Source organism: Dysidea avara, chromosome 4, assembly GCF_963678975.1.
Source record: "Dysidea avara chromosome 4, odDysAvar1.4, whole genome shotgun sequence".
Classification (NCBI taxonomy): domain Eukaryota; kingdom Metazoa; phylum Porifera; class Demospongiae; order Dictyoceratida; family Dysideidae; genus Dysidea; species Dysidea avara.
The window spans coordinates 4917281-4943329 of NC_089275.1; the positions used below are offsets into that span (position 1 = coordinate 4917281).

Below are 26049 nucleotides of genomic sequence, written 5' to 3' on the forward strand. Positions count from 1 at the left end.
ATAACGACAATTCAGGTGAATTTTGTGCCAAGACCTAGTGGCACCAAAATTCACCTGAATTGTTGTTATTAAAATTTTTATCATTAACCTACCATCACAGCCATTTCTTGGCCGCCACCTTGGATTTCACATCTTTTTTCACCATAGCCTTTTTGAGGGCCGCACTCTTTTTTTACAGCTTGGCTGTTTTGGATTAGATATATTTATACATATAATAAGTGAATTTATTTCTTTGCCACTATCCATTTTATTCAACAAGTCACATTAATTTTATGAGTGGTATATACTTTACAGATTGGAAGTGTGCCAATGTAACACAGATTCATACGTATGTAAAAAAGGCTTTCTGGGAAAAGTGGTATATACACACACTGAAATGGGCAATATTTATCCATAAAAGTGTGTATGTTATACAGTATATGTTTATCTTATTGCTATCCAATTTTTGCAGCAAATTTTTTTACATACTAACAGACTCTTGTTAGACACCTATGATTATATAGACACCCTGAAACTGAGATACTTCTATATTTTTTGAGCAATTTAAAGGTGCCTATAGAGGGTCAGCTGTATCAGACTAAGTAGCAGTACATGCATCAATGCTCTTACTATGCCAAGCCATTTGCTCACCTTGCATAGTTTCCAATAGTGGGTATTTGCATGATTCATGGTAGGAAGCAATCCACCATTAACTAATACATGCCCACAGTTGGATATTACCTCACAGTTATGGAAACTTTGGTGTTCTCTTTGCATTTGATGACTGAGTCCACTGAGATGTGATCCACTTTTTCACCTATGTACATGTCACTAGCTAGCCAGCTATATCATGGCTCCAACAATTTTTTCTTGGGAGAGAGAAGTAGCCAGAATTTAGACCCATCACTCTTGTATAACTAAACACTTACCCCTCTAGTAATTACTGTTATTATTAATAATCAATGTACATTCATGTACACTTTAGTTTTTGAATAAGTAATTATGTTCTGTCAATGCATTATGCACTGTCCATTATGCACAAAAAATGATTCTCTACAACCAGTCTGCATACTTCAGTTGGTGGAGGCATAGTACAAAATTATTACATGATAGCCAACACAAGGTATAAAAGTCATTATTGCAAATCAATACTTTTATTGTCAGCAAAATAAATGGGTCACAAAGGATAACAAAGGTTAAATACATGATGTGTGTATTGTACATAGTGGGGTACGCCCAAAAGGACAGCAGTGATGGCTAACAATCAAGCAATTCAAGCCTGTATAACTTTAGCTGTTACTGTTGTCTGAAGACATTAGTAGTTATGTAGTTAGTTAGGTAGTTACGTAGTTAGTCAGTTGGTGAGTTAGTGGAAAATTCAACTAGTATCTTATAAATTTATATTGGAAGTGTTTTGGGTTACACTGGATGCATGTCAGACTTGAATATCATGATGTGAACCAATTTTGGAAAAGCATTCCCTTTGGCACATTGGTCAATTTTCTTTTTTGTAGCTAAAATGAGGCAGTGGGTGTTTGTCTATCTTAATTGTGTCAAAATTTCAGCTTGATATCTTGAAGGGTTCCAGAGATATGGTCAATTTACTGTCTAATACATTTAGTGTCATAGCCAGTCCTTCAGGGATGGGTGGGCACACTCACCCACACATTTATTCACCCCATGCAACTAACTAACACAAAATACGAGTCCATCCTTAATGGGCTCTACATACATTTGGTTTAAAATCTGTTTCAAAAGTGCATAATGTATCTAGCTAGCTAATAATACACTATGTTGCTTTTCCTGCAGCTTATTTCACTAGTCTAATGCTACTGCATGAATGGTATAACTAGAAACTAGAAATGAAAACTAACTTATTACACCTCTTTGTCTTGTTCTCATCTGCACTTGTACACAACTCGTTCTACTCCAGTCTGACTATTAAGATAGTAGTATGGCCGAGGTGAGTATGGCTTAATTCAGTCACTGCTGAATCTTACATCGTCAACCGACTTGTCTAACACTGTAACACCTGAGAATTATAATTTCATTTATCACTTTAGGTCACTGATAACCTCGTCAAGAACATAATTCGTGCTCCTCACAACTCAGCATTTTGGATGTGAAAAAAACTGGATTCCCTCCTTCCTTGAATCCTCATGCTCCTCCTTCCCGCCTAAAATTTGAATCACGTGATGATGTGTATTAAATAGAAAGCAACAAACTACTTGGGTCAAGTGATGTAATTATTGAACTTATCTCAATATCAGCTGTTGATTTACAATGAAAATATGGTGCTGCCAAGGTATGCACTACCAGAGATTATAGAAGGGCGCGGAGCGCCCGGGATTGGAAACGCCTGGAATTTAACACCTTTTTACAAGTAGATCCCCGTTATGGTGGTCACTATTCAGAACCAATCCTTACTGGAGTTATCAGTTGTGTTTCGCTAAACTGCCACATCTTACTGTGCTAAAATGACAGGTATGATTAGTCTTTATTGTGTGTGTGGCTCGCATTCGTATAGGCTCCATCTGTCACATGTACAATCCCACTATCAGAGCCTATAGGGCATCTATTGCTGATGACTCTGGGTGCTTGCAAACAAAATGTTGAGAGTATAAGACCCCTGTACTTGTATTGTAGTCTCTCTCAGGGCTTTGCTTTTAATACTTGCACATTTAATGTTGCCTTTAAATATGTGTAGCTGAAAGTTTGCTGGTGGCTGCAGTGGATAAAGTATTGAAGGATGACGCTTTCCAGTTGCCATCACCTTGTGCTACAGCCACCATCAGTGTAGCCAGAACAGTGTCTGCCTGGATCAAGGAAAACAGCAGTGCAGTAAACAAGTTTGAAAAGGACTTAGTTTCGTCATTAACCAATTGTCTTGAACAGCCTAAAGTAAAATCGGCAAATATAAATAGAGAAAAGATTTGGCGTGCATATCATCAGCTGCGAATATCAGATGGATATATAAAGAAATGGGAGAAATTTTTGCAAGCAGCTGGAATTGCAGGAAAATGCAGTATATTTTTCTAAACGACAGGTGATCACCTGTTCAAGGAACTCATCAAAGTACATCATCCCCTGAATGAGCAGGTAGGTAGCAGCAGCAGCCCTTCAAGACTCCAACTTACATACATGGAGACAAATGCTGTACGTTATGCTGCTGGGTACATCCCGAGGTCGTTAAAGAAGAAGCTGATCAAATCAACTAACCCATTAAAGGACGACTTGCAATTGTGTTTGATGCAGCTGATTGATGATGATGGCAGTGAACCTCATGTTGATGATTCAAAAGATTGGCTAGAGAAGATTGACCGGGGTGGATTGATCAAAGTCAAGAATGATGCTTTGAAGTTTTTATTGAAATGGAACATTGTTTGCAGTCACATATAGCAAAAACTAGTATTCCAAGCTTTGGCAAAAATGTTAAAGAAGAAATTATCTCTTCTCCAGATGTGCTGTTTGTTTGGAGCCTACTAAGTAGTGAGTGGGAAGAAAAGACAAGCAATGAGTTATTGAACATGATTGTTTCAGAATGGGTGAAAATTTGGGGTTTTCACTATGCTAGTGGGTGGATAGAGAAATACAAAGAATCCCAGAAACAGATGATGCAAAAATCTAAAGGACTGAGAAAACAACTACAGTCTAACTGATTAACATAATGGTATTGAATGATTAATACAATAGTTCTATTGGTGAAAGTTGTACAAAATTTACCTTGAATGATTTATATAATTGATGAAAGTATTATAAAATTAACTACTGATGTAAGTTGTATATATAATTACAAAATGTTTACTTCTTTTTCCTCCTTCGTTTTGGAAGTGGCTCATTAATATTGTCCTTGTCCATAGCGGTATCAAGCTTGCTTCCTCGACAATTACCGCGTTTGGGTGCTTGAGCCACAGATTTAGGCATGAGGCTATTATGCTCCAAAAATTGAGCATTATGCTTTTGAGCAGTGCTCAAAAAATCACCTATTATGCTTTTGAGAATTGCCCATTATTCCCAAAATTATGCCACCACAATTGGCTAATAATGCCAGTTTATTGCTGTATCAGACTATTTTCATTGATGTTTAAGCTTCAAATAGTCTTGAATTCTTTAGATGGTTGCTGAATTAGAGTATTTGACTTTAATATGACTGCTTTATTAGAGTAAATAATATTCAGTGACTGTTCTATTAGAGACTCTGACTGCTCTATTAGAGTATCTCGATCTTTTTTAACGGAATTGTGCATTCTGCAGATTTTCTTACTGTTAAAGCTTTATAATCACTACAAAATGCTAGCATAATTCCTGATTTCCACACATACCTATTATGCCCGAAATTATGCTGGCATAATCGCCGCATCCCTACACAGATTTAACTACCTGGATAGCTTGAGTGTTCTTTAAGAAACCGTCGGCATTGGGATTATCATTCACCCCTCCTCTTTGACGCTGCAAGCCAAAAAAATGCTCCTGTGAATCTTGGCAGATCCTCTGGCTAAGGAAGGATGACACACCAGGAACAGTGAACAGGTATCTAACAAGTTCCACAAAAGACTTGCCTAGAATAAACTTGCACTATATACTAGTTCAGCAATATGTACATACACTTACATGTCATTCTCATACCAAGCCTGGTTGCTGGACTAATTAACATAAGACCCTTCTGTGTCTTCGTAAAGCCTTGTCACTTCTTGACCGATTCCTCCCACTGATCCAAAAACCCTAAAAAATCTTCTTCAAGCCACTATCATAATAATAATTATTACAAGAGGTGTTTTGTTTCGTGCATAATTACTTTCAATCTAAAATCTTCTTCATCTTTTTTTCATAAGGCTGCTGAAATATTTTACTTGAATGATATCCATGGTGATAGTCATGGACATTAAGTGTGTCAAAAAATTTGTCCATCATGCCCACAAACCGTGCCGTTTCAGCTACTTCATCTTCACCAAATTGCTCTAGGGCATTGAACACGGTATTGCTTAGCACCTAACCATCATTAATCTCGTGAATAAATAGTGTATACACAACTACCCACCTGAGCAGCAAGATCTACTCTCATTTTGGAGAATGAGGTGAGAAATATATGTTCTCTCTTGAACTTAGGGAGAATTCTGGTACCCTTCCCTGGTTCTATGTCAGCATTGTACAACTTGACTAAATGGTTCCAAGATATACTCTTGCTATTGCACTAAAATTATGTAACAATCAAATTTTATACACAACTTCAGAATCATACCCAGAGACTGCGATTCTTGGATTGCCAACAGTTGCGTATTGTCTTTAACAAGTGTGGGGGGTCCGAAATAAAGTAGAGATGTCGTCCATCATCAGCTTAAGGGTTGATGACCTTGTAGAGGACTTCTTCAGTGGGGTCATGCAACTTGATGAGTCTCCTGTTAGCAGTGTTTCCATCTAGAATAGCAGCAAGTACCTGAAACAACACAACACAACACAAAATACCAAAACACAGACAATACTCCGAGCAAGTCAGAGTAGTATACAAGCATACCTTAAGGCCACAGTTTTCAACTCTACGGACAGCTTCCCAGAATGGCTCATAAAGCAAGTCTCCTGAAATATCAGTACATGGAAACTGAGCGTATGGATACTGAAGGCTTGTAAACAGTCCTCTAATCATAAATACCATCATGGACTTCGCTAACACTTGGTCAGCAGGCTTGCCACCTTCAACCTCACTCTCAAACTTCAGGAGATGTGTATTTATGTCTCCTAAGTTGCAAAATCCTGTTAAGCAACCTGTGTGCTTGTCGAACACCAAGTCTTCTTTCAAGTGCATCTCATCTAGTAGCATTATCACACACTTCTCTCTTTCTGGACAGCTATCAACTTTAGTAGCACTCATAAGCATCTTGTCCACATCTGAAGAAAAACCACTGGCAGCCTTTACGTATTGGGTACAGTCCCTCAATGTTCTCTGGGATGGCAACTGCAAGCATCCAGAATTTTGTAAAGCTTCATAAGCTCCACCAGACCTTTTAAAACAAACGTTAGATTCAAATTTCTGAATTTTTATGCATACCTATGCCGTAAATGTAAGTACCATCGAATAATCAAAGGATGCCAACGCATGCTGCGGGCATCCTTCTTTGAGGCCGCTTCAATTTGTTGGTTCCAAAATATCTTCTTGAATGAATCTGGTGGCAAATCATCTAAAAAACTTGTGCTCCGGGATGCAATCTCCTATTAAAGTTTAAAAACCATTTTTTAAAACATTGTGCTATGCGTGTAGTTCACCTTCAAATCTTTGTGCATATCATTGTCCACTTCTATTCCATTTGATTCACAGTATACTGCAATCCTCTCTTTCAAACGATCATTCTGCTTTGAAAGGTTTTGGTATTCCTTTGCCAGACCACCTAGCCTGGTGACTAGTACTGGGACTGGCTGGCATCTACCAGTAGTAAAACAGTATATTTGTGACTGAATTTGACAAAACAACGCTTCAACGCACAAAGCTTTGTTAGGAGATATGGCGATTTTAAGGAATCATTGTGTAATAACTTCCCAGTGCCTACAGCTGTGCAAACAAAATTTGCACCAATTGTTCATCTGTTCACTAGCTATCACTGAGTGGGTGTATACATTTCTGTTACCCAAAATTTGCCCTGTTTTGAGCAGCTTTTTTTTCAAGCGGGTAATAATATCACAGGTGGTAGTAATAGGGTGGGAGGGTGGGGGTGGACGGTGGTCTTAATATACGGGTATAAAATGAAGTAAGAAGACGATTGGAATCCAGAGGCCAAGTTTGGGCTCTCCATGGCCCTCCATGGCCCTCAAATTACTCCAAATTGACTGAGAACACTATTGGCGAGCTCTCTGTGAAGTCCCAGCTCACTACACACCATTATCACAAAGCCATGGCCATTTAATGGTGCCAATCTCACACTCGTGGCTTTGACAGGGTCGGAAGAAAGCTGCTACAGAAACCAGACTTGCCAGTGCTGAAGGAAGTACAGTGTGAAATATGATAGTGTATTAGACCAGCAATCCATTTCTGGTAAAATCGTAAGTTTGATTTTGTGTGTGTGGAAGCCTGTTATATGAAATCCGGTCACATTTGTACATGTTATTCTATACTTTCTACATACCCATAAGTGATGTGAGTGGCATGTGTAGACTCATCATCAGGAGGTCTTGACTTGAAGCGTTGATGCTGTACAATCAAAGTTGATCTGTAGCTGGAGCAGGCAGAACAACGGACAGTACCACTACGCTTGTCTGTAGTTAGAAATAGTTGGCAGTTGTTACTCCGTATTGTAGGAGACGACTTCTTGAAAGTGTCAAGATAACCAGGGCATGAGCCTACAGAAGGAAGTGATGACCCATATTACAGGAAATAACAACAGTAAGCATACTGCAATGTTAATATAGCTACTAACCAGATATGTGATTCAGTGTAGTACTTCGGTAATGCCATAAGTCCAAAAACTTTTCATCGGGGTTCCCAACACGCACTTCAGCTGAGTCAATAAGTGTTAGTACCTTCTCCATATCATCAACCAACTGAATCTTCTCTGGCACACCACTGAATAAGGGGTTAACTGTAGTGTCCACTTGTTGGGTCCTCCACATTAATGTCCAATGAAAATCACTGGATACTACTATGGTGGCAATAACAGCAACTGCTGTTGCTTCCTCGCCCTGAATAACCAGCTTACAGATAATCAGGGGATCTTCTGCTGTTATATTCCAGGTGGAATACTTAGATATTAAAGCCTTGACATGCCTTGATAGCTGAGAAAGAGATTGAACATGTGCCGATGTGAATGCTGCAAACGACAAGGAAATCGAACACTTTAAGGCACTGACACTTGCTGTAGTGTCTTCATTTGTCTCCTGCACCATAATGGCATCACATTTCTTCTGTCTCTTCTTCCTTTCCTCATTCTTTCTATGGACAGCAAGCCTGAACTTTCTTCCCCCCATGTTCGTACATATCTGAATGGATAAAAAACATTTATTTTTAAAATTCTCAAACATGAAAATATATCATTGCATACAAAATGTAAAATGCCTATGCAAAACTATAGGACAAGTACTATGCTACAGCCAAACTACGTTATATGAACAGCTATACATTAGAAGATCTTCCCCCACAAAAACAAGGTATCATTGATTCTTTTATTTAAGTGAAAAACGCATTTTTGACCTTAGTTTTCACAAAGCAGATAATTAAAATTTTTAGGTTATGCAAATGTGTGGGTCAAAATGTTTTTAAATAACAAAATCCAAAGCAAAAAGACCTCTTCAAAGGCCTAAACTTCCCCCACAAAAAATACTTCTATGGCCTAATGGCGGAAACGACTCCACGCTAAACTGTTCGAATTATAAAACGCGTGAAAGGACTAGAATGACTAACCTCTTCTCAAGCAACTATACTAAAACTCACGAGAGGAGACTTAAGACACCACTACCTTCACTTCCAGTAGTTTCAACACGTTTAAAGGTGTCATTGCACCTACGCGGATCGCCCGTATACTACTATTGGTGTGACGTCACCGTTTACAATCCCGGTTGTTTATTATCTCTGTCACTACTGATTTCTTGTTTGTAATATCATTTGCAAGTGGGCGCTGCTGTCCCAGGGAAATTTGGGTTGGCACATGTCCTTGGCTACGCCACTGACTACATTACTAAGTAACTTTTCATATTAATGTATTGAATTCTGTGAGTGATTAAGAATGACAAATTGTGACAAATCACTTCGTTTACAAATACGTACCAAATTTGAGCGAAGTCGCTTCAAGCTTTCCCGAGATATGGACTTCAAAATGTGGCTTAGTTCCTTCGTTTTTATTTCTTCTTTTCGCACACTTAAAAAAACTGCCATAAACACAAACGCCATATTCGATTGCCTTGAAATTTGGCATGTAGAAGAAGGGTATAAAAAGGCGTATCTTGATGCCAAGTGTAGCTGAAATACGATAATCAGTGAAGGAATTATTAGCAATTATTCACGAAAATAGCACCAATAATTATGTTGTAGCGCCTAAAGGATAAACCGCTTATGGGAAGAAGCTGAAAATCGATGGGTCAATACTTTATCTATTGAACCTCAAACCTTTTGTGGTTTGAACGAAATCGAGCTAAACTCCACGAAGATACAACGAAAAAACCAACAGTGTGTAACAATGACGCAATCGAGATTAGCTAATAGAAAACGACAACTTTCGACGCCTACCAAGGGAGCACGTTTACAGGCTTAGCCTTTTGTGTACCCTTGTCTTTTGACAAAAAATGGATATTCTAATCTAATCTAATCTACCAGATAAATCGCTTGGAGTAGTGCTTTGAACATCGTATCGCTGTGCAGATGGAGTAATCATTTTAGAAAGGCTCTTCAATGGTGTAGAAGAATCATACTTAAAGCCACAGAGTTATAATACGAAATCCAACTTGGTGTAGCAAGTGCGAGATCAAGATACTCTAATAGAGCATGTCATAGAGCAGTCATCCTAAAGAGAGATCAGCTAGAAACAAGTAACCGGTATAGAGATCAGCAGCAAAACAAATCACCCTGTAGAAAAATCAGCTAGAAACAAATTACCCTGTAGAGACATCAGCTAAATACAAGTTTCCCTATAGCTAGAGATCAAATTCACCCAGTATAGCTGACAAACTTGACAAAACCACGGACGAGATTTTGAAGTCTTAAGATTTCCATAATATTCGATTTGTTGACATTAAAAAAATTCGTAGGCATAGAATGCGTAGTACTACTAGGTTTTTTGCCCTTAAAAATGGCGGATGTGTTATTTTGATGATGTAATAAATTGCCACGCCCTGGCACGCACATGGTCTGGAAAAAATCACCACATGCATGTATAGAGATCAGTTAGGAACAATTGAAAGTCACCCAGTAGAGAGTTCAGCTAGAAAGAAGCCACCCTGTAGAGAGATCAGCTACAAACGAATCATCCTGTAGAAAGATCAGCTAGAAACAAATCACCTTGTAGAGATATCAGCTAGATACAAGTTACCCTATAGAAATCAGCTACAAACAAATTATCAGTTAGGAACAAGTCACCAGTAGCAAGTTACCCTGTAGAGAGATCAGCTACAAACAAATCACTCTGTACACAGATCAGCTGGAAACAAGTCACCATGTAGAGATATTAGCTAAGTTGCACTGTAGAGAATCAGCTACAAACAAATCACCCAGTAGAAATATGTGCTGTAAATAAATCACTATGTAGAGAATGCAGCTAAAAACAAGTCACCCTAAAAGAGTTCAGCTACAAACAATGAGACTTTCAGCTACAGTCCAGTTATATAAGTTATCAACTATGGTATGTGATAATCATTCAGTGCTAAATATATAAATATTTAACCAGACAAAAAGCTATACACACACTTAATTCCTTTGTTTCACAATTCCTTAAGTAAAGAAAAAAAGTTAAAAGGAAGCATCAAAGACAGTTTATGGCTGGTTTTGTGGCTTGCAATACAAAAAAAAGTGATATCTAAACCAAGCTGTAAAAAATAGAGCGCAACCGCAAAAAAGGCCAGGATGGAAAAAGATGTGAAATTCAAGGTGGCGGCCAAGTAATGGCTGTGATGGTAGATTAACGACAAAATTTTAATTACAACAATTCAGGTGAATTTGGTGCTGAATCCTAGTGAAGGAGGCAATGAAAATTCACCTGAATTGTCGTAATTAAAATTTTTGCCATTAATCTATCATCACAGCCATCTTTTGGCTGCAACCTTGGATTTCACATCTTTCTTCACAACAATCAGATGGCCTTTTTGGGGGCCGCACTCTTTTTTTAACAGCTTGCCTGTTTTGGTTCAGATACTAATTACACATGCAGATTAAGCTGTTTACAAAATACACACTGTGAAAAATGAGGAACATAAGATGGTATTTCCAGTGGCTTATTGAATACAATAAAGCTTGATATAAGCTGTAGTATACTAACAGTCTCACGTAAGGCTTTAGGTAATGTGTTAAACATACTAAAACCACATATGCGTGTTATGGTATAGTGTGGGCATTATATAAGCTATTTCAGGTACTGTGGTAAATAAACTGAAACCATATATGCAATAATACAGTATGGACTACATATACTAAACTATAAGATGAGCATAAAACAGGATTTATATTAAGGCTTATTTGTATTCAATAAGCCACTGGAAATACCTCATTATATCCTACCTTTTTCACAGTGACAGCTGTCAAAATTGTCCATAAATCCAAATTTCAAGCCAGCTTTCATTTAAGTGAGCATCATCAACTGAATTACCATCAGATTTAATTTCAGAAAGCCTTTATTTTAAGAGAATTTCTTGTTTGAAAACCATTAAAATAATTTTTCTTGGAAGGTGTCCAGTACCATTATAAAATCAGTATAAGTGTAGCTGCATTAAATTGATCTATGGATTTATTTTGTGTGCTTTATCTGGGTGGTACAGTTCATGACACTTTGGATCTTTATATTCTTGAAGTGAGTCAATAACCTAGAAAGCATAATAATACTTACATTTAAAAAAAAGCTCAATATCTATTATGTGCACGGTATATACAGCAGTACTGTACAGTATAATTAAGAACTGTACAGTATAATTAAGAGGATCATGGAGGTCTGGGCTTCGAAATCACCCAAAATCTAGCCTCTGCTTTCCTTCAGGACAGCTTGGATATACATTCATTCAACAAGACACACGATAGTGTGTCGTGCGGCCCAACAGGGCCATAGCCAGACTTTAGTGTGGGTAGAAAAAAGTGGACCTTTTTATATGACATGATTCAGATTATATATTATGGTGTGCACACCCAGCATACAAAGCATGCTGAAACTTGGGGGTCTGGGGGAATGCCCCTGGAAAATTTTTGAAAGTAGATAATAAAAAGTTGAATTTAGTGGCATTTCAGTCAATAAAATAGCAAATTTTTAGGTAAGCTGAAGACCAGCTGTATATATATATGTGACCAGATTTTGGAAAATCACCCATATGGGTGCATTTGACAACTAAAATAATTTAATGCTAAAATGAGTAAAATCACAAACTTTATAATGTAAATCTACTTGTTGATGGGTTTAAGCCATTCTCAATACCTTAAATTACAAGAAAATTCTTGAAATATTTTCAAAACTGTTCCTGCTCATATTAGCAACCCACTAAACACGAAAATTCTAATTATTTTACACGCCCATATGGGTGATTTTCCAAAATTCGGTCACATAATATTATATGGATGATATCTGCAAAAATATCTCTACTGCTACTGTAATTATACTATCTGCACATGCATGTGTCTAAATATAATATATCGGAATGTCACAGTGAATAAGAAAGGGAAAGATTGAGCTCTCTGCCATGATCAACAGGAGCAATCCAATGGAGCAGAACAAAGGGTGTCCTAAACAATGAGATTTACACATTGCATAGAGTTGAAGCATGGATGCTATTTGTGGGCTCTGCATAGAGGGGGCATGTCAAGAAGCCGGCGCGCCACACCGTTGGTATATTGACAGGAAGAAAGAAAGCGTAATTTTCACACTTTTGTATCTCGGTGATCCCTTATCCTATTAGATCCAAATTTGCTACAGAGTTGAAAGCCAGCCAGGGGAGTCTTCATTCCAAATGTGAAGAAAATCGCTCCAGCCATGTCTGAGATACGAGCTGTCAAAGTTTCGATATTTTTCTTCTTCGTGTTTTCGCACACTTGCAAAAATTCTATAAAACTCAACGCTTTCTCCGATCGTCTTGAAATTTGGCATACAGAAAGGGAGTCTAAAGGCAAATCCTAGTATCAAATTTAGTGCAAATCCGATGAATAGTGCAGGAGTTATGACCGACTATTCGCGTAAAACAAGATCGATTTGTTGTCACACCTACAGGGTATAGCTAAACCGCTCCATGGAATGAGGTGAAAATGGTTATATAGATGAAGTAACCATCGTAGGAGTGCCTTTTGGTAGTTTGAAAGGAATCGAGATAAAGACCATGGAGATCTGACACAAAACCCAACCTGTGTCACAATCACGTGATCGATTTTTACGGATAAAAAAGTATTAGTTTTACGCCTACTAGGCAAATCGCTTAAAGCAATGAACTGGAAATCGGTGTATAGCTGGAATAATCTTTATAGAAAGTCCTTGCAGTAGTACAGAAGAAACGATTACAAACCACTGAGTTATGATTTGAAAGTCAACTCCGTGTAGCAAATGCGAGATCGAGATACTCTAATAGAACAGTCACCCTGATAGAGCATTCAGCTAATTTATTTACTCATTATAGAATTCTATTACATTACAAGTTATTCTGTAGGGAGTTCAGCTGCAAACAGTTAATCTTATAGACAGTTCAGTAAAAGCACTTTTACATATAAAATGTCTAATATTCCATTGAATATTGTATCAGAGCAGACCTATCTTGGTATCCGCCTCCATCATACACTATCATGGGAACCTCATTTTAACTATATTTGTGGAAAGGCAAACCGTCTTCTTGGATTTCTGAAAAGGAATTTATATAATGCCCCAATACTAGTCAAAGAACACTTATACAAACAATTATTGTTACCTTCTATTGAATACTGCTCAGCCATCTGGGATCCTTATCACCAAACAACAGTTAGCAAATTAGAAATGATCCAACACCGAGCTGCAAGATTTGTTCTTAATAAACCATGGCACAGATCCAGTCAACAACACAGTATTACAGATATGCTTAATTACCTTCTACGGCCAAGTTTAAAAAATAGGAGAAGGAATGCTAGACTTATATTATTATTCAAGATTGTAAGAAACTTACTGGTGCTACCAAACCATTGTTTACCCCAGCCAACCCCTGTATCATATACTCGTGCCAATAATCCCCTCAAATTTGCACAGCTGCAATCCAGAATTGATTTATATAAGTATTCTTTTCTGCCAAGAACAATTATTGATTGGAATAACTTGAAAATTGACAACATTGACACAATTAACCTTGACACTTTTAAGAACATTATAGATAAGCTAAACAATTTGTGATTTGTAATGCACATTAGCGTGTTGCCCCTGGTGGGCTTTGCTAATTAATAATAATAATAATAAGTTCAGCAAGAAGCAAGTCACCCTATAGAGAGTTCAGCTACAAATAATATTATTATATTGCTGTAGTGATTCAGAACATTACAAGTCACACTCTAGAGAGTTCAGCTACAAACAATACATTCTGCTACAAACAAGACTTCATGCTAAGAGTTTAACAACCAAAATCCACTATTTAAAGACTTCAGCTTTACTAACAAGTTACTCTGTAAAGAGATCAGCTAGAAACAAGAGAGAGCTCAGCTAGAAAATTTCACCTTGTAGAGAGTTTAGCTACGAACCATTCACACTGTAGAGAGATCAGATAGAAGAAACCATCTTGTAGAGAGTTCAGCTGTGAAGTGATCACCCTAGAGAGAGTTCAGCTAGAAAAAAATCACCTGTAGAGACATCAGTTCCAAAGAAACCATCCTGTAGCTACAAACAAATCACCCTGCAGAGTTTGGCTACAAAAAATCACCCTGTAGAGTATTCAGCTACAAACAAATCACCTTGTAGAGTATACAACTAGACACAAGTCACCAAGTAGAGAGATCAGCTACAAGGTAGAGAGATCAGCTAGAAGAAATCACTTTGCAAGAGTTCAGCTACAAAGAAACTATCCTGTAGAGAGTTCAGCTACAAGCAAATCACCCTGTAGAGAATTCTGCTACAACCACATCACCCTGCATAGAGTTCGGCTACAAAGAAACCATCATGTAGAGAGTTCAGCTACAAAGAAACCACCTAGTAGAGAGTTCAGCTGTAAACAAACCACACTGTAGATGATTCAGCTACAAATAAATTGCCCTGTAGAAAAATTAGCTAGAAGAAGTTACCTTGTAAAGAGTTCAGCTACAAAGAAACCATCATGTAGAAAGTTCAACTACAAACAAGTCACCCTGTAGAGAGATCAGCTAGAAGAAGTTACCTTGTAGAGAATTCAGCTACAAAGAAACCATCAAGTAGAAAGTTCAGCTATATGTACAAACAAGTCATCCTGTTGAGAGATCAGCTAGAAGAAGTTACCTTGTAGAGAGTTCAGCTACAAAGAAACTATCATGTAGAGAGTTCGGCTACTAACAAATCACCCTGTAGAGAGATCTGCTACAAAAAAGTTACCCTGTAGAGATCAGCTAGAAGAAGTTACCTTGTAGAGAATTCAGCTACAAAGAAACCATCAAGTACAAAGTTCAGCTGTATGTACAAACAAGTCACCCTGTAGAGAGATCAGCTAGAAGAAGTTACCTTGTAGAGAATTCAGCTACAAAGAAACCATCAAGTAGAAAGTTCAGCTATATGTACAAACAAGCCACCCTGTAGAGAGATCAGCTAGAAGAAGTTACCTTGTAGAGAGTTCAGCTGCAAAGAAACTATCATGTAGAGAGTTCGGCTACAAACAAATCACCCTGTAGAGAGATCAGCTACAAAAAAGTTACCCTGTAGAGATATCAACTAGATACAAGTTACCTTATAGGGATCAGCTACAAACAAATCCCACTGCAGAAATATGTGTTGGAAACAAATCACCATGTAGAGAGTTCAGCTAGAAGCAAGTCACTCTGAAAAGAGTTCAGCCACAAACAACGGGAGTTTCAGCTACAGTTCAGTTATGTATATGAAGTCACCTTATTACCTACAGTATGATTATCTTTCATTGTTAAATATGCAAATATTTTTAATCAGACAAAAAGCTGTACAAAACATTTCTTCCTTTGTTCCACAATCCATGTAGAAAAGAAAAAAAAACAAGTTAGAAGGAAGCACCAAAGCCAGTTAATGGTTGGCTTTGTGGCTTGCAATACAAAAAGAAGTGATATCTAAACCAAAACAGCCAAGCTGTAAAAAAGAGTGCGACCCTCAAATGGCCAGGATGAAAACAATGTGAAATCCAAGGTGGCGGCCAAGAAATGGCTGTGATGGCAGGTTAATAGCAAAAATTTTTAATTATGACAATTTAGGTGAATTTTGTGCCGTATACTAGTGGAGGAGGCAACACAAACTCACCTGAATTGTCATAATTAGACTTTTTGCCATTAATCTACCATCACAGCCATATTTTCTTGGCTGCCACCTTGGATTTCACATCTTTTTTCATCCAGGCCTTTTTGGGGGTCGCACTCTTTTTTTACAGCTTGGCTGTTTTGGTTTAGATATTATTGACCCCAAACCTTCCAACAATTATTCCATATATTATTAAATTTTTAAATTTGTGAATTTTGTTTCTACTAACTGCCTGATTGACTGCTTCACTGATGCTTCCAGTCATGCATTTATTAACTCAACAATGGATAAGGCTACTGGTTTGATTTCTTCACTATCCAGTGTCACATCATCCCAAGGCATGCCTTTCACCAACCATAAAAGCGATATTGTGTTATATTGCTTTCTCCCCTATACAAAAATTTCTGATGATTCTTACACATGTAAAAGTACATGCTGTAAATATAATCTGCATACTTTAACTTTTCATAGTTGATGTGGTGATAACAAAGCAGTGTAAGTATAGTACACCTCAGACCATTAAAAAGAAATTTAGGAATTTAGGTCTGCTTGAATGCCTACCTAACCAGTCAAAAGGCTTGAGACTAAATGATGCACTCTATTATATTTATCACCATTTTACTCCTCAACAATAAATTCATCAGTGAAATATTCCTTTGGGGTACCACAAAAGTCTAGCTTCTGTGTCTAAATGAGTGCAAAATGGCAACACAGCAACCCAGCAACACTGCAATACCACAACACTGCAACACAGCAACATTGCAAATCCACAACACTGTACTGCAATACTGCACTGCAATACTGCACTGCAACTTTGTGGCACCTCAACACCACAGCATTGCAACACCGTAACACTGCAACACTGCAACATTGCAATACTGCACTGCAACTTTGTAGCACCTCAACACCACAACACTGCAACACCGTAACACTGCAGCACTGCAACATTGCAACGCAGCAACACTGTAACACTGCAACATTGCAGCACTGCAACACAACACTGCAGCACTGCAACACAGCAACACTGCATGTAACACTGCAACACCACAGCACTGCAACACAGCAACACTGCAACACCACAGCACTACAACACTGCAACACAGCAACACACCAACACAGCAACACCCCAACACAGCAACATCCCAACACAGCAACACCCCAACACAGCAACACCACCATACACCACTGCAGTAATAGCAACACTGCAACAGTAATACAGCAATACCACAACACTGCAACACTGCAATGCTGCAACAGTGTGTTATATAGTAGCAACATGCTAACAATTCTTAATCACGCAACACACCCATAGATGGATACAATGGTGTAATTAGATACAATAACGAGAACTAAAGAAATACAATGATTACAATAAGATACAAATCAATGTGTGTGCATATAAAGAGTTCAGTTCATCACAAACCTCCCGCCTTAGAACTCTGTTCTACCAAATCGCTGAACAGGCTTGACAACTTGTCCACTATGAGTAGTTATTGTGGGATGAAATACACTAGACTGGTGATGGACCAGAACTAAGGGAGTTCTTTCTGGTTCAGAGTCAATGTTTCCTGCCCACGGCTGCTCTTCAGCAAGCTCATAGGTAAACAAGAGAGGTGACCAGTCTTGTTCTACAACTGGATTCTGCATCAGCAGGGGGCGCTCTCTATTTCTGTGAACTTTGCGTTCAGCAGTACCCATTCTCAATACTACAGTTGAAGGTCCCTTCTCTCCTATTACCGTCCAGGGTCCTGTCCATCATGGATCTAGCTTTCTAGCCACTTCATTGCTCAAGAGAACTTGCTGTCCTGGGGAAAGTTTAATGTGTGTCACTACTCCTGTAGGAGTATTGTTGCTCTTCTGCTGATCTGACATTGTTAGCGTCCACTATCTCCTTCAACTACAAAAGTTTTCTCTTCAGATTTTCACCATAGTCTGATTGATCAACCAGCACTGTATCTTGAAAGTTAGGTAGCCACTGCACCAGTGGATTAGAGCCAAAGAGAATCTTATAAGGGGACAATCTAGTGGTGGTATGTTTGGTGGTTCTGTACATGAACAGTAGGAGCTGTAAGTGATCCTGCCATTCACTGTCCTTCTCCACATGAGTCCTAAGCAGTGTCAGCAGGGAACAGTTCATCCTTTCAACCAGGCCATCACCCTTAGGATGATATGGAGTTGTATGAGATCTCTTGATCCAAAGGCCTTGCAGAGATTAGCTAAGATTCTGCTCTCAAAATTGCGTCCCTGATCGGAATGCAATTTCTTGGGTGGCCCAACTAAGGTAAACACTTCATCTCTCAAATTCGTACAATCCTCTCAGCTGTCTGGTCTGGCATCGCCATGGCAAATGGCCACTTTGAAAAATAAATCTGAGCCACTGAAAAGTATCTATTTTCATTAGTAGAGATGGGAACATTAAGTACATCCACTGCCACCATCTCCCAAGGCCTGGTGGCTACGACCGGTTGAAGAAGGGCAGGCTTGGGAGCTGGGGCTTTACAAAACTGAAACTTGACACAGAACTTACAGTGATCTACTGCTCTCCTCCCTATTCTATTCCAGTAGGCCATACTAGATAGTTTGGACATTGTGCAGTCTACTTCCTGATGTCCTGAATCATCATGAGCTAGCTTGAGAAAGAGCTTCTGGAGAGAGTGGGCACCACAATCAACAACTGGCTATCTTTCAGGTGGGAGACTTGATCTTGTGACACAAAATAGACCTGTGTAAGGTCAACTGTGACCTGAGCTGTCTGTATCGCTTAAAGGGAGAGTGACATGCATTAAAATTTTTTTTTGTATGTATGTATGTATGTATAGTTATAGATACGATATGGACAACTGTATGATTTGTATTTTTTAAAAATATAATATGATGAGCGAAAAATGGTGTTCTAAAATGGGATTATTTGCACTGTGTCGGCTTCTTCCGGGTTGTGGTAAAAATGCGTTCTTACGTCACAAGTTGAACGCAGCTGTATAGTATTTATATTGACAAAAGTGCCAACGTGCGAACATAGTTGAAGCGAATAGTTAAAATGGTTAAGCGGTGCGTTACTATGAATTGTTCTAAGACTCACCAGGATGGTGTAAGCTTGCATGGTTTTCCGACAGACTCTTCCCTGCGATTAGAGTGGACCCGGAAAGTCCAGAGAACTCGTAGTAACTGGACAGGACCCAGTCAACACTCAGTTATATTTGCAGCGATCATTTCACGAGTAACTGCTTCAAAGATGACACCGCTATAGCAGCACAATTCGGGATTGAAAAGAGTGCGTTTAAAGCCAAATGCTGTGCCAACTGTGTTTCCTCGTGCCCAGTCCAGCTCCACCTCGAGCTCCATACAATCGAATCTGTCACAGTACTTGTCACCGACATGGAACAGCAATGTTCAAGCCGTATAGACTATGTGCGATCTAGGGCGTGGCACTTATTACATCATTAAAAAATCACGTGAAAAACGCATCCGCCATTTTTTGAGGGCAAAAGCGAGTGTTGAAATTATGATTTCTGAGTATTTTAAATCGTTAGATTATTTAGCACAAAGACGCTATGATTATGATTATGATTATGATTATGATTAAATACGGGTAAAGGCACAGCCTGCATACCCGATCAATGCAGTAATTATACAAAAATAACTCCTGAATCAATTAAATAACTTATACAAAAATAAATCTTGAATCAATTAAATGACTATCTAATAATGATTTAAAAGTGTTAATCGAAGAACTATTTACAACATAATTAGGCAAACTATTCCAATTGTTGATGATTCTATTGATAAAGTAATTAGATCTACACAATAGTCTTGAGCGTTCCTTAAACAATTTGAATTGATGCCCCCTGGTAATAGATCTTGAGTACGTATATATATCAGTAAAATCGGTGGTGAAATAATTGTTAAGAATTTTGAAAAGAAATATTAGATCACCTCTCAATCGTCTATAATGAAAAGATGGCAAATCTAGTTGTGTCAACCTCTCTGAGTAAGATTTGTCTTGAAGTTGTGGGATGAGACGAGTAGCCCTTTGTTGTATCTTCTCTACCTTTCTGTTGTCTAGAATGTAATGAGGCCCCCAAATAGGATTATTGTATCCAAGATAGGTCGAACTAATGTATTGAACAAACAAGTTAGCATGGTAGAGTCAAGGTATTCAAATGATTTCTTAATCAAACCAAGTACTCGGTTAGCTTTGGTAGTAACTTGGGTGGTGTGATGGTGGAATTTGAGCTGATCGTCAAAAACAATACCGAGGTCGCTGTGCGTTGCATTGATGTCAATAAATATTCCGTTGAGACAGTAAGGACCATAGTGGTGGGCTGGGCCGAAGTGAAGGTGTTTGCACTTGGAAATATTAAAATTCAAAAGCCACTGTTGTGACCATCTTTGAAGTAAGTCTAAGTCACTCTGTAACGCAGTATAGTCTTCTCCATTTCTAATGACTCGAAAGATTTTTGTATCATCAGCAAACAATAGCACCGGACTTGATACAATTGATGGTATCTCATTTACAAACATCGTGAATAGTAGGGGACCCAGCACAGAACCCTGGGGGACACCACTAGTAACTGGAATGGTGGAAGACTTATGGCCATTAAGTACAACTTGTTGCACTCTGTTAGATAAAAAGCTTTCAATCCATTTTAGCACATTTCCATGAATACCAAACGATGTTAACTTTTGCAATAAACGTCGGTGTGGAACAGTATCGAAGGCTTTTTGGAAATCTAAGTAGATTACGTCAATAGAATAGCCCTCATCAAGATGATGAGTTAAATAATCCAGCATCAGAAGCAATTGAGTGGAACACGATCTTCCTGGTATGAAGCCAAATTGATAGGGAGACAGTAAGTTGTTTGTGGATAGGTGGTTCAGTATATGATCTTTGACAATGATTCCATTAACTTGCTGAAAATAGAAGTGAGGCTGACTGGTCTATAATTGCAGGCCAGATTCCGTGCACCTTTTTTGTGAATAGGTGTTACATTGGCACACTTCCAATCTGAAGGTAAAGTGCCACGCTATGTTGAAAAGCTCACAATACGTGATGAAGTACTACCTGATCCATACTCTATTGGCGAGGAATCGTGGACGGATGATATGACACAGTGGCCAGATCTGGTGTATGGTGATTTATATTCATATTTAATCGAAACCAAAGGGCCCTATTGTAACATTGGTATAGTATTAAACTTACTCAACACTGCACACACTACTGTACACCAATTGTTATGTAACATTAATTAGAATACGCCATTGTAACCCTAATTAGAATCTCATCACGTGACTCTGTACATGTGCTTTCTAGCGGTTATTATTGTGAATTGTGTTTGTCGTCGTCGCTTGAGTGCACCACGCCACATTGGTGACAGGAGTGGGATTGGAAGTGTCTTCGACTGTAAACGATTACCCTGGTACCGTGGGACGGAATTCGCTGTCAATCCCGTAAACGGTACCTGCAAAGACAAGCAATCCGACTATTGTGTATTTGTTCTTCTCCTGACTCTGTCTTAGTTTGTACCTACGTCATTGCGCGATGGCACAATTGGAGCTACCACTCCCAGAATTAGTTGCGGAAGATTTCAAACGAGGTTGGATTCGCTTCGAATTCGTCGCCACGGCCAAGGAATGGGACGCAGTCAAACAACTCGCAGTAATACCAGCGCTGCTGAGGGGGAAGCTGATAGACTACTACGTGGACTTTGACGACACTATTAAGGGCGACCTGAAACTACTAAGGGCAGCACTCGAGGAGAGAGCGGGAAAAAAGGAGGATCCACTAGCTGCTTCAAGAAGCTTCAGCCAACGCAGCCAAGGGCAAGGTGAAAGGGTGTCAGATTTTGCTTCTTCTCTTAAACAGTTATTTAAGAGTGCCTTTCCTACAGAAGCTATGACTTCATCAGTGCTACTTCAGAGACTCCTAACTGGTCTGCGCCCAGAAATCAGCCGCCAGTTACTGTTGCGCAGTAAACCAACCACCTTTACTGCAGCTGTTAAGGATGCCACAGAGATTGAGTACGCCTTGGAATTTGGTGGAGAGGAAGATGGTGGTCATGCCATAAGGCCAACTCAGCCAACTCCAGAACAGTCCAATGCCACTGCATTACATCAGAAGTTGGATTCCCTCACCAAGAGGCTAGAGTCCCTGGAAGTGACGATAGGGAAATCCCAAACACCTAATAGGCCTGGTTATGGCAGGGATAGGGGGAACCACAGAGACCGCCGCATTGGACCATGCTACAATTGTGGAGAGGAAGGCCATTTACGCCGTAATTGTCCTTTAAACTACTATGGACCAGCCCCGAAGGTGGACGACAGCTGGTCTCACCGCCCATAATCCACCAGCCACAACACCGAGACAACAGTGAGTCTACTTGTTCTAGTGTTAATAGCAGTGAGTATTATAGCATTAATACAATTCTAAGAATAAATGGTCTGCTAGGTCATTCACCAGTAATTATCTTATTAGATTCGGGTGCGGCGATGTCAGTGGTACGGTTGGACACTCTTCCCAGTGAGTTCCGATGTAAGATTACAGAAGCCAAATCAGCACCTGTGGGAGCAAGTGGAACCCCGTTGGATGTGGTTGGCCAGATCCAGATTCCAGTGAAGATAGGTACTTATCAGACTGAACAGGTATTCACTGTTGTAAACACTTTAACTGTTGATTGCCTACTGGGAGCTGATTACCTAGTCACACATGAAGTCATAATTGACTATAAACACAGTCATGTTGCTATCAAGGGCCATGAAATACCGTTTACCCTGACCCATGGAATAGCAAATGTCATTCAACCTCCTATCAATATGGTGATATGTGCCGATAAGAATGTTACCATTCCAGGACGTACAGTGCAGCTAGTGGATGTTTCGTTACCCAAGGAATTGATGGAGCAGGATGTAAACAGCATTTTGATTGAGCCCACTGATAACGCTAAGCTTCCACAACACCTAATGGCGGCCAGAGCCCTTAGTCCAGTCCTAAGTGGCAGACATGTCCTTCTCCAGGTCATGAACAGCAGTCCAACAGCTGCCACCATCTATAAGGGGACCAAAGTAGGGATTGCTACACCGCTATCAGAATTGCTTATGGTAGATGCCATCGAACAGTCATCCATGTCACAGCCCGCCCCTAATGTAGACCTCACAGAATCCATGTCCCAATTTGATCCTAATGTAGACTTTACTGACTCAGATCTTTCTACTGACCAACAGCGGGAGCTTCTTGCGCTGTTACATCAATACAGGGATTTGTTTGCTATTAAGGATCAGCCCCTAGGACACACGTCAGCGGTAAAGCATACCATGTACACAAAGGGCCCGCCCATCCGGCAACCTGTACGCCGCCAGCCATTAGTCCTACAAGATGCTATTGATGAAGAAGTACAGAAGATGCTTCAACAGGGAATTATTCACCAGAGTTTTAGCCCCTGGAGTTCACCAGTGGTCATGGTACGGAAAAAAGATGGATCCTGGCGATTCTGTGTGGACTACCATAAGCTTAATAATGTGACCCACCACGATGCTTATCCTTTACCACGCATAGATACCACCCTTGACTCACTTGCTGGCTCGAAATTATTCACAACTTTAGATTTGGCCTCCGGCTATTGGCAGGTAGAGGTCGACCCTAAGCACAAGGAGAAAACAGCCTTCTCCACATCAAGGGGGCATTTTGAGTTTAACGTTATGCCTTTTGGCCTGACGAATGCTCCAGCCACATTCCAACGTCTGATGGAATGTACCTTGGCTGGACTATCTGGCATGCACTGCTTAATTTACTTAGATGATATCATTGTTTTTAGTGCAAATTTTGCTGATCACCTAACCCGACTATCATCTGTCTTTGATAGGCTCAGAGTTGTAGGCTTGAAGCTAAAGCCGGAGAAGTGCCATTTTGCCAAGGCACATGTCACCTACCTTGGTCATGTTATCTCAAACGAAGGGATTACACCAGACAAGGCTAAAATAGCATCAGTGGCCAATTACCCAACACCTCAAAACAGCAAGGAGGTCAAACAGTTCATAGGATTGTCCAACTATTATCGCCGTTTTATCCCTTCTTATGCCGCAATAGCAGAGCCCCTACATCGGCTTCTTCGTAAGAACAATAAGGTTTTTTACTTGGACAGCTGAGTGCGACACCTCTTTCAATATCCTTAAAACCAAACTAACCACTCCACCAGTCTTAACTTTCCCTCAGTTTAAGGAACCTTTCATAGTTGCAACTGATGCCTCGGACCATGCTATCGGTGGAGTCCTCAGCCAAATACAAGATGGCCAAGAGAAGGTAGTTGCATATTGGAGTCGCCAGTTACAAAAGGCGGAAAAGAACTACTCCACTATTGAATGGGAGGCACTTGCTGTTGTTAGCGCAGTTAAAGAATTTTATCCGTACTTGTATGGATTTCCATTCAAACTGTTGACAGATCATAACCCCTTGACTTCACTCAAGGGACTTAAAGACACTGGTGGACGTCTTGCCCGTTGGTTATTATACCTCCAACAGTTCAATTTCACTTTTGAATATAAGAGCGGGGCAAGTCACTCCAATGCCGACACACTCTCCAGAATACCCCCAGTCTCAGAAAACATGCTCACAGCAACCGTGGATGAAATCTCCTTGGCCAACCTGGACACACTTAAGGTAGAGCAACTCCGGGACCAGGAGCTTGCTGTCTTGAAGCAGCATTTGGAACAAGGGACTGTGCCAAGTGGGTGCCCCCCAGGCCTACGGAAATGTTTTATCAAAGATGGCATTATTTGCCGCGAATATAAGGAGGTTGCCACCCAGCTGGTACACACACAGTCAGTTGTCCCTCATAGTCTCAGAACTGTTGTACTCAAGGAAGTGCATGATCACCTTGGTCACCTTGGGGTAAAGAAGACCCTTGGCCATGTAAAAACTCGTTTCTACTGGCCTGGTTACGAACAAGCTGTGGAGTCCTGGGTTAAGCAGTGTGAACAATGTCAGAGGCGTAATCCCCCACAACCAAACCCTCCTGCACCATTAGGGACCATCAGCTCATCCAGACCTTTTGAGAAACTGTCTTGGGACATAATGGGGCCTCTCCAAACTTCAGCACAAGGGAATAAGTACATCCTCGTTATCACTGACTTCTTTACCAAGTGGGTGGAAGCATTTCCCCTCAAGGATACCACAACTAATACCCTAGCCAACATCCTGCTGAATGAGGTAGTGTGTCGTTATGGAGTGCCGACCTACATCCAGTGATCAAGGGGCAAACCTTTGTAGTGCTGTCGTCAAATCACTTTGTCAATTGTTAGGATTTACAACCACAAGAACTTCAGCGTACCATCCTGAGGGCAATGGACAAGTAGAAAGATTCAACCGGACTATTGAAGCAATCTTGGCAAAAACAGTAGAGAATGACCAACACGACTGGGATTCCCAACTTCCCAAGGCCCTCTTTGCCTACCGTACAGCAATTCATGAATCCACCAACTTCACCCCATATCACCTCAACTTTGGTCGCTCACCTCAACTCCCAATTGATTTGATGCTTAGCCGAATACAGACCAGTGCAATCCGATCCTATCCCCGGTTTGTGCAAGCAGCTCACCAGCAATTGAAAATGTCTCAGAACATTGTCCGAGAACAGCTGAAATCACAACATGCTCGGCAAAAGGCTCTACATGATCATCATGGTACTGCAGAAGAGTTACAGGTGGGTGATCGAGTATGGTTGTACAATCCTGTGGTACCGAGGGGGAGTACAAAGAAGTTCGCATCGTTGTGGAAGGGTCCTTACACTGTAATAGATAAGCCAGGTGTTGTCAACTACAAAATTCAACTGATTGGTGGAACTCAGACATTTGTGGACAACAGGAACCGACTAAAACTCTGTCAGACACCACCACAGCAAATTACGGTTCAGAAACCGAAGGGCCACTCTTACAGTGACATTACAGCTGGTCGAACGTCTGGAGTAGCAGGATACACAAGTTGTACAAATCTGCCGCCACAGGATGTACCAGAGCCAAGACAACCCGA

General features: G+C 39.9%; 2 protein-coding genes and 1 long non-coding RNA gene across 4 annotated transcripts; 1 reads left to right on the top strand and 2 right to left on the bottom strand.

The window, feature by feature from the left end:
* Positions 1–4403: 4403 nt before the first annotated feature.
* LOC136252849 (uncharacterized) lies at positions 4404–4860 on the bottom strand. Its single transcript, XR_010699795.1, has 3 exons — positions 4775–4860; positions 4591–4723; positions 4404–4538 (listed from the first exon to the last, which is right to left on the bottom strand). It is a non-coding gene; the product is annotated as an uncharacterized lncRNA (long non-coding RNA).
* A 1402-nt stretch (positions 4861–6262) lies between these two features.
* Positions 6263–7724, bottom strand: LOC136254440 (uncharacterized). The gene is made up of 3 exons (XM_066047132.1): positions 7383–7724; positions 7092–7305; positions 6263–6387 (listed from the first exon to the last, which is right to left on the bottom strand). The coding sequence occupies exons 1-3, from the start codon at positions 7573–7575 to the stop codon at positions 6372–6374; spliced, it is 423 nt and encodes a 140-aa protein (XP_065903204.1). The 5' UTR covers positions 7576–7724; the 3' UTR covers positions 6263–6371.
* A 13593-nt stretch (positions 7725–21317) lies between these two features.
* Positions 21318–23010, top strand: LOC136253189 (paraneoplastic antigen Ma3 homolog). 2 transcript variants are annotated; one of them, XM_066045815.1, is made up of 3 exons: positions 21318–21856; positions 21920–22398; positions 22504–23010. In XM_066045815.1, exons 1-2 carry the CDS (start codon positions 21571–21573, stop codon positions 22369–22371), a joined length of 738 nt encoding a protein of 245 aa, XP_065901887.1. In that variant the 5' UTR covers positions 21318–21570; the 3' UTR covers positions 22372–22398; positions 22504–23010. The 2 variants fall into 2 exon arrangements, with proteins under 2 accessions (XP_065901887.1, XP_065901885.1); XM_066045813.1 differs by having other exon boundaries at positions 21318–22398.
* The last annotated feature ends 3039 nt before the right edge of the window (positions 23011–26049 follow it).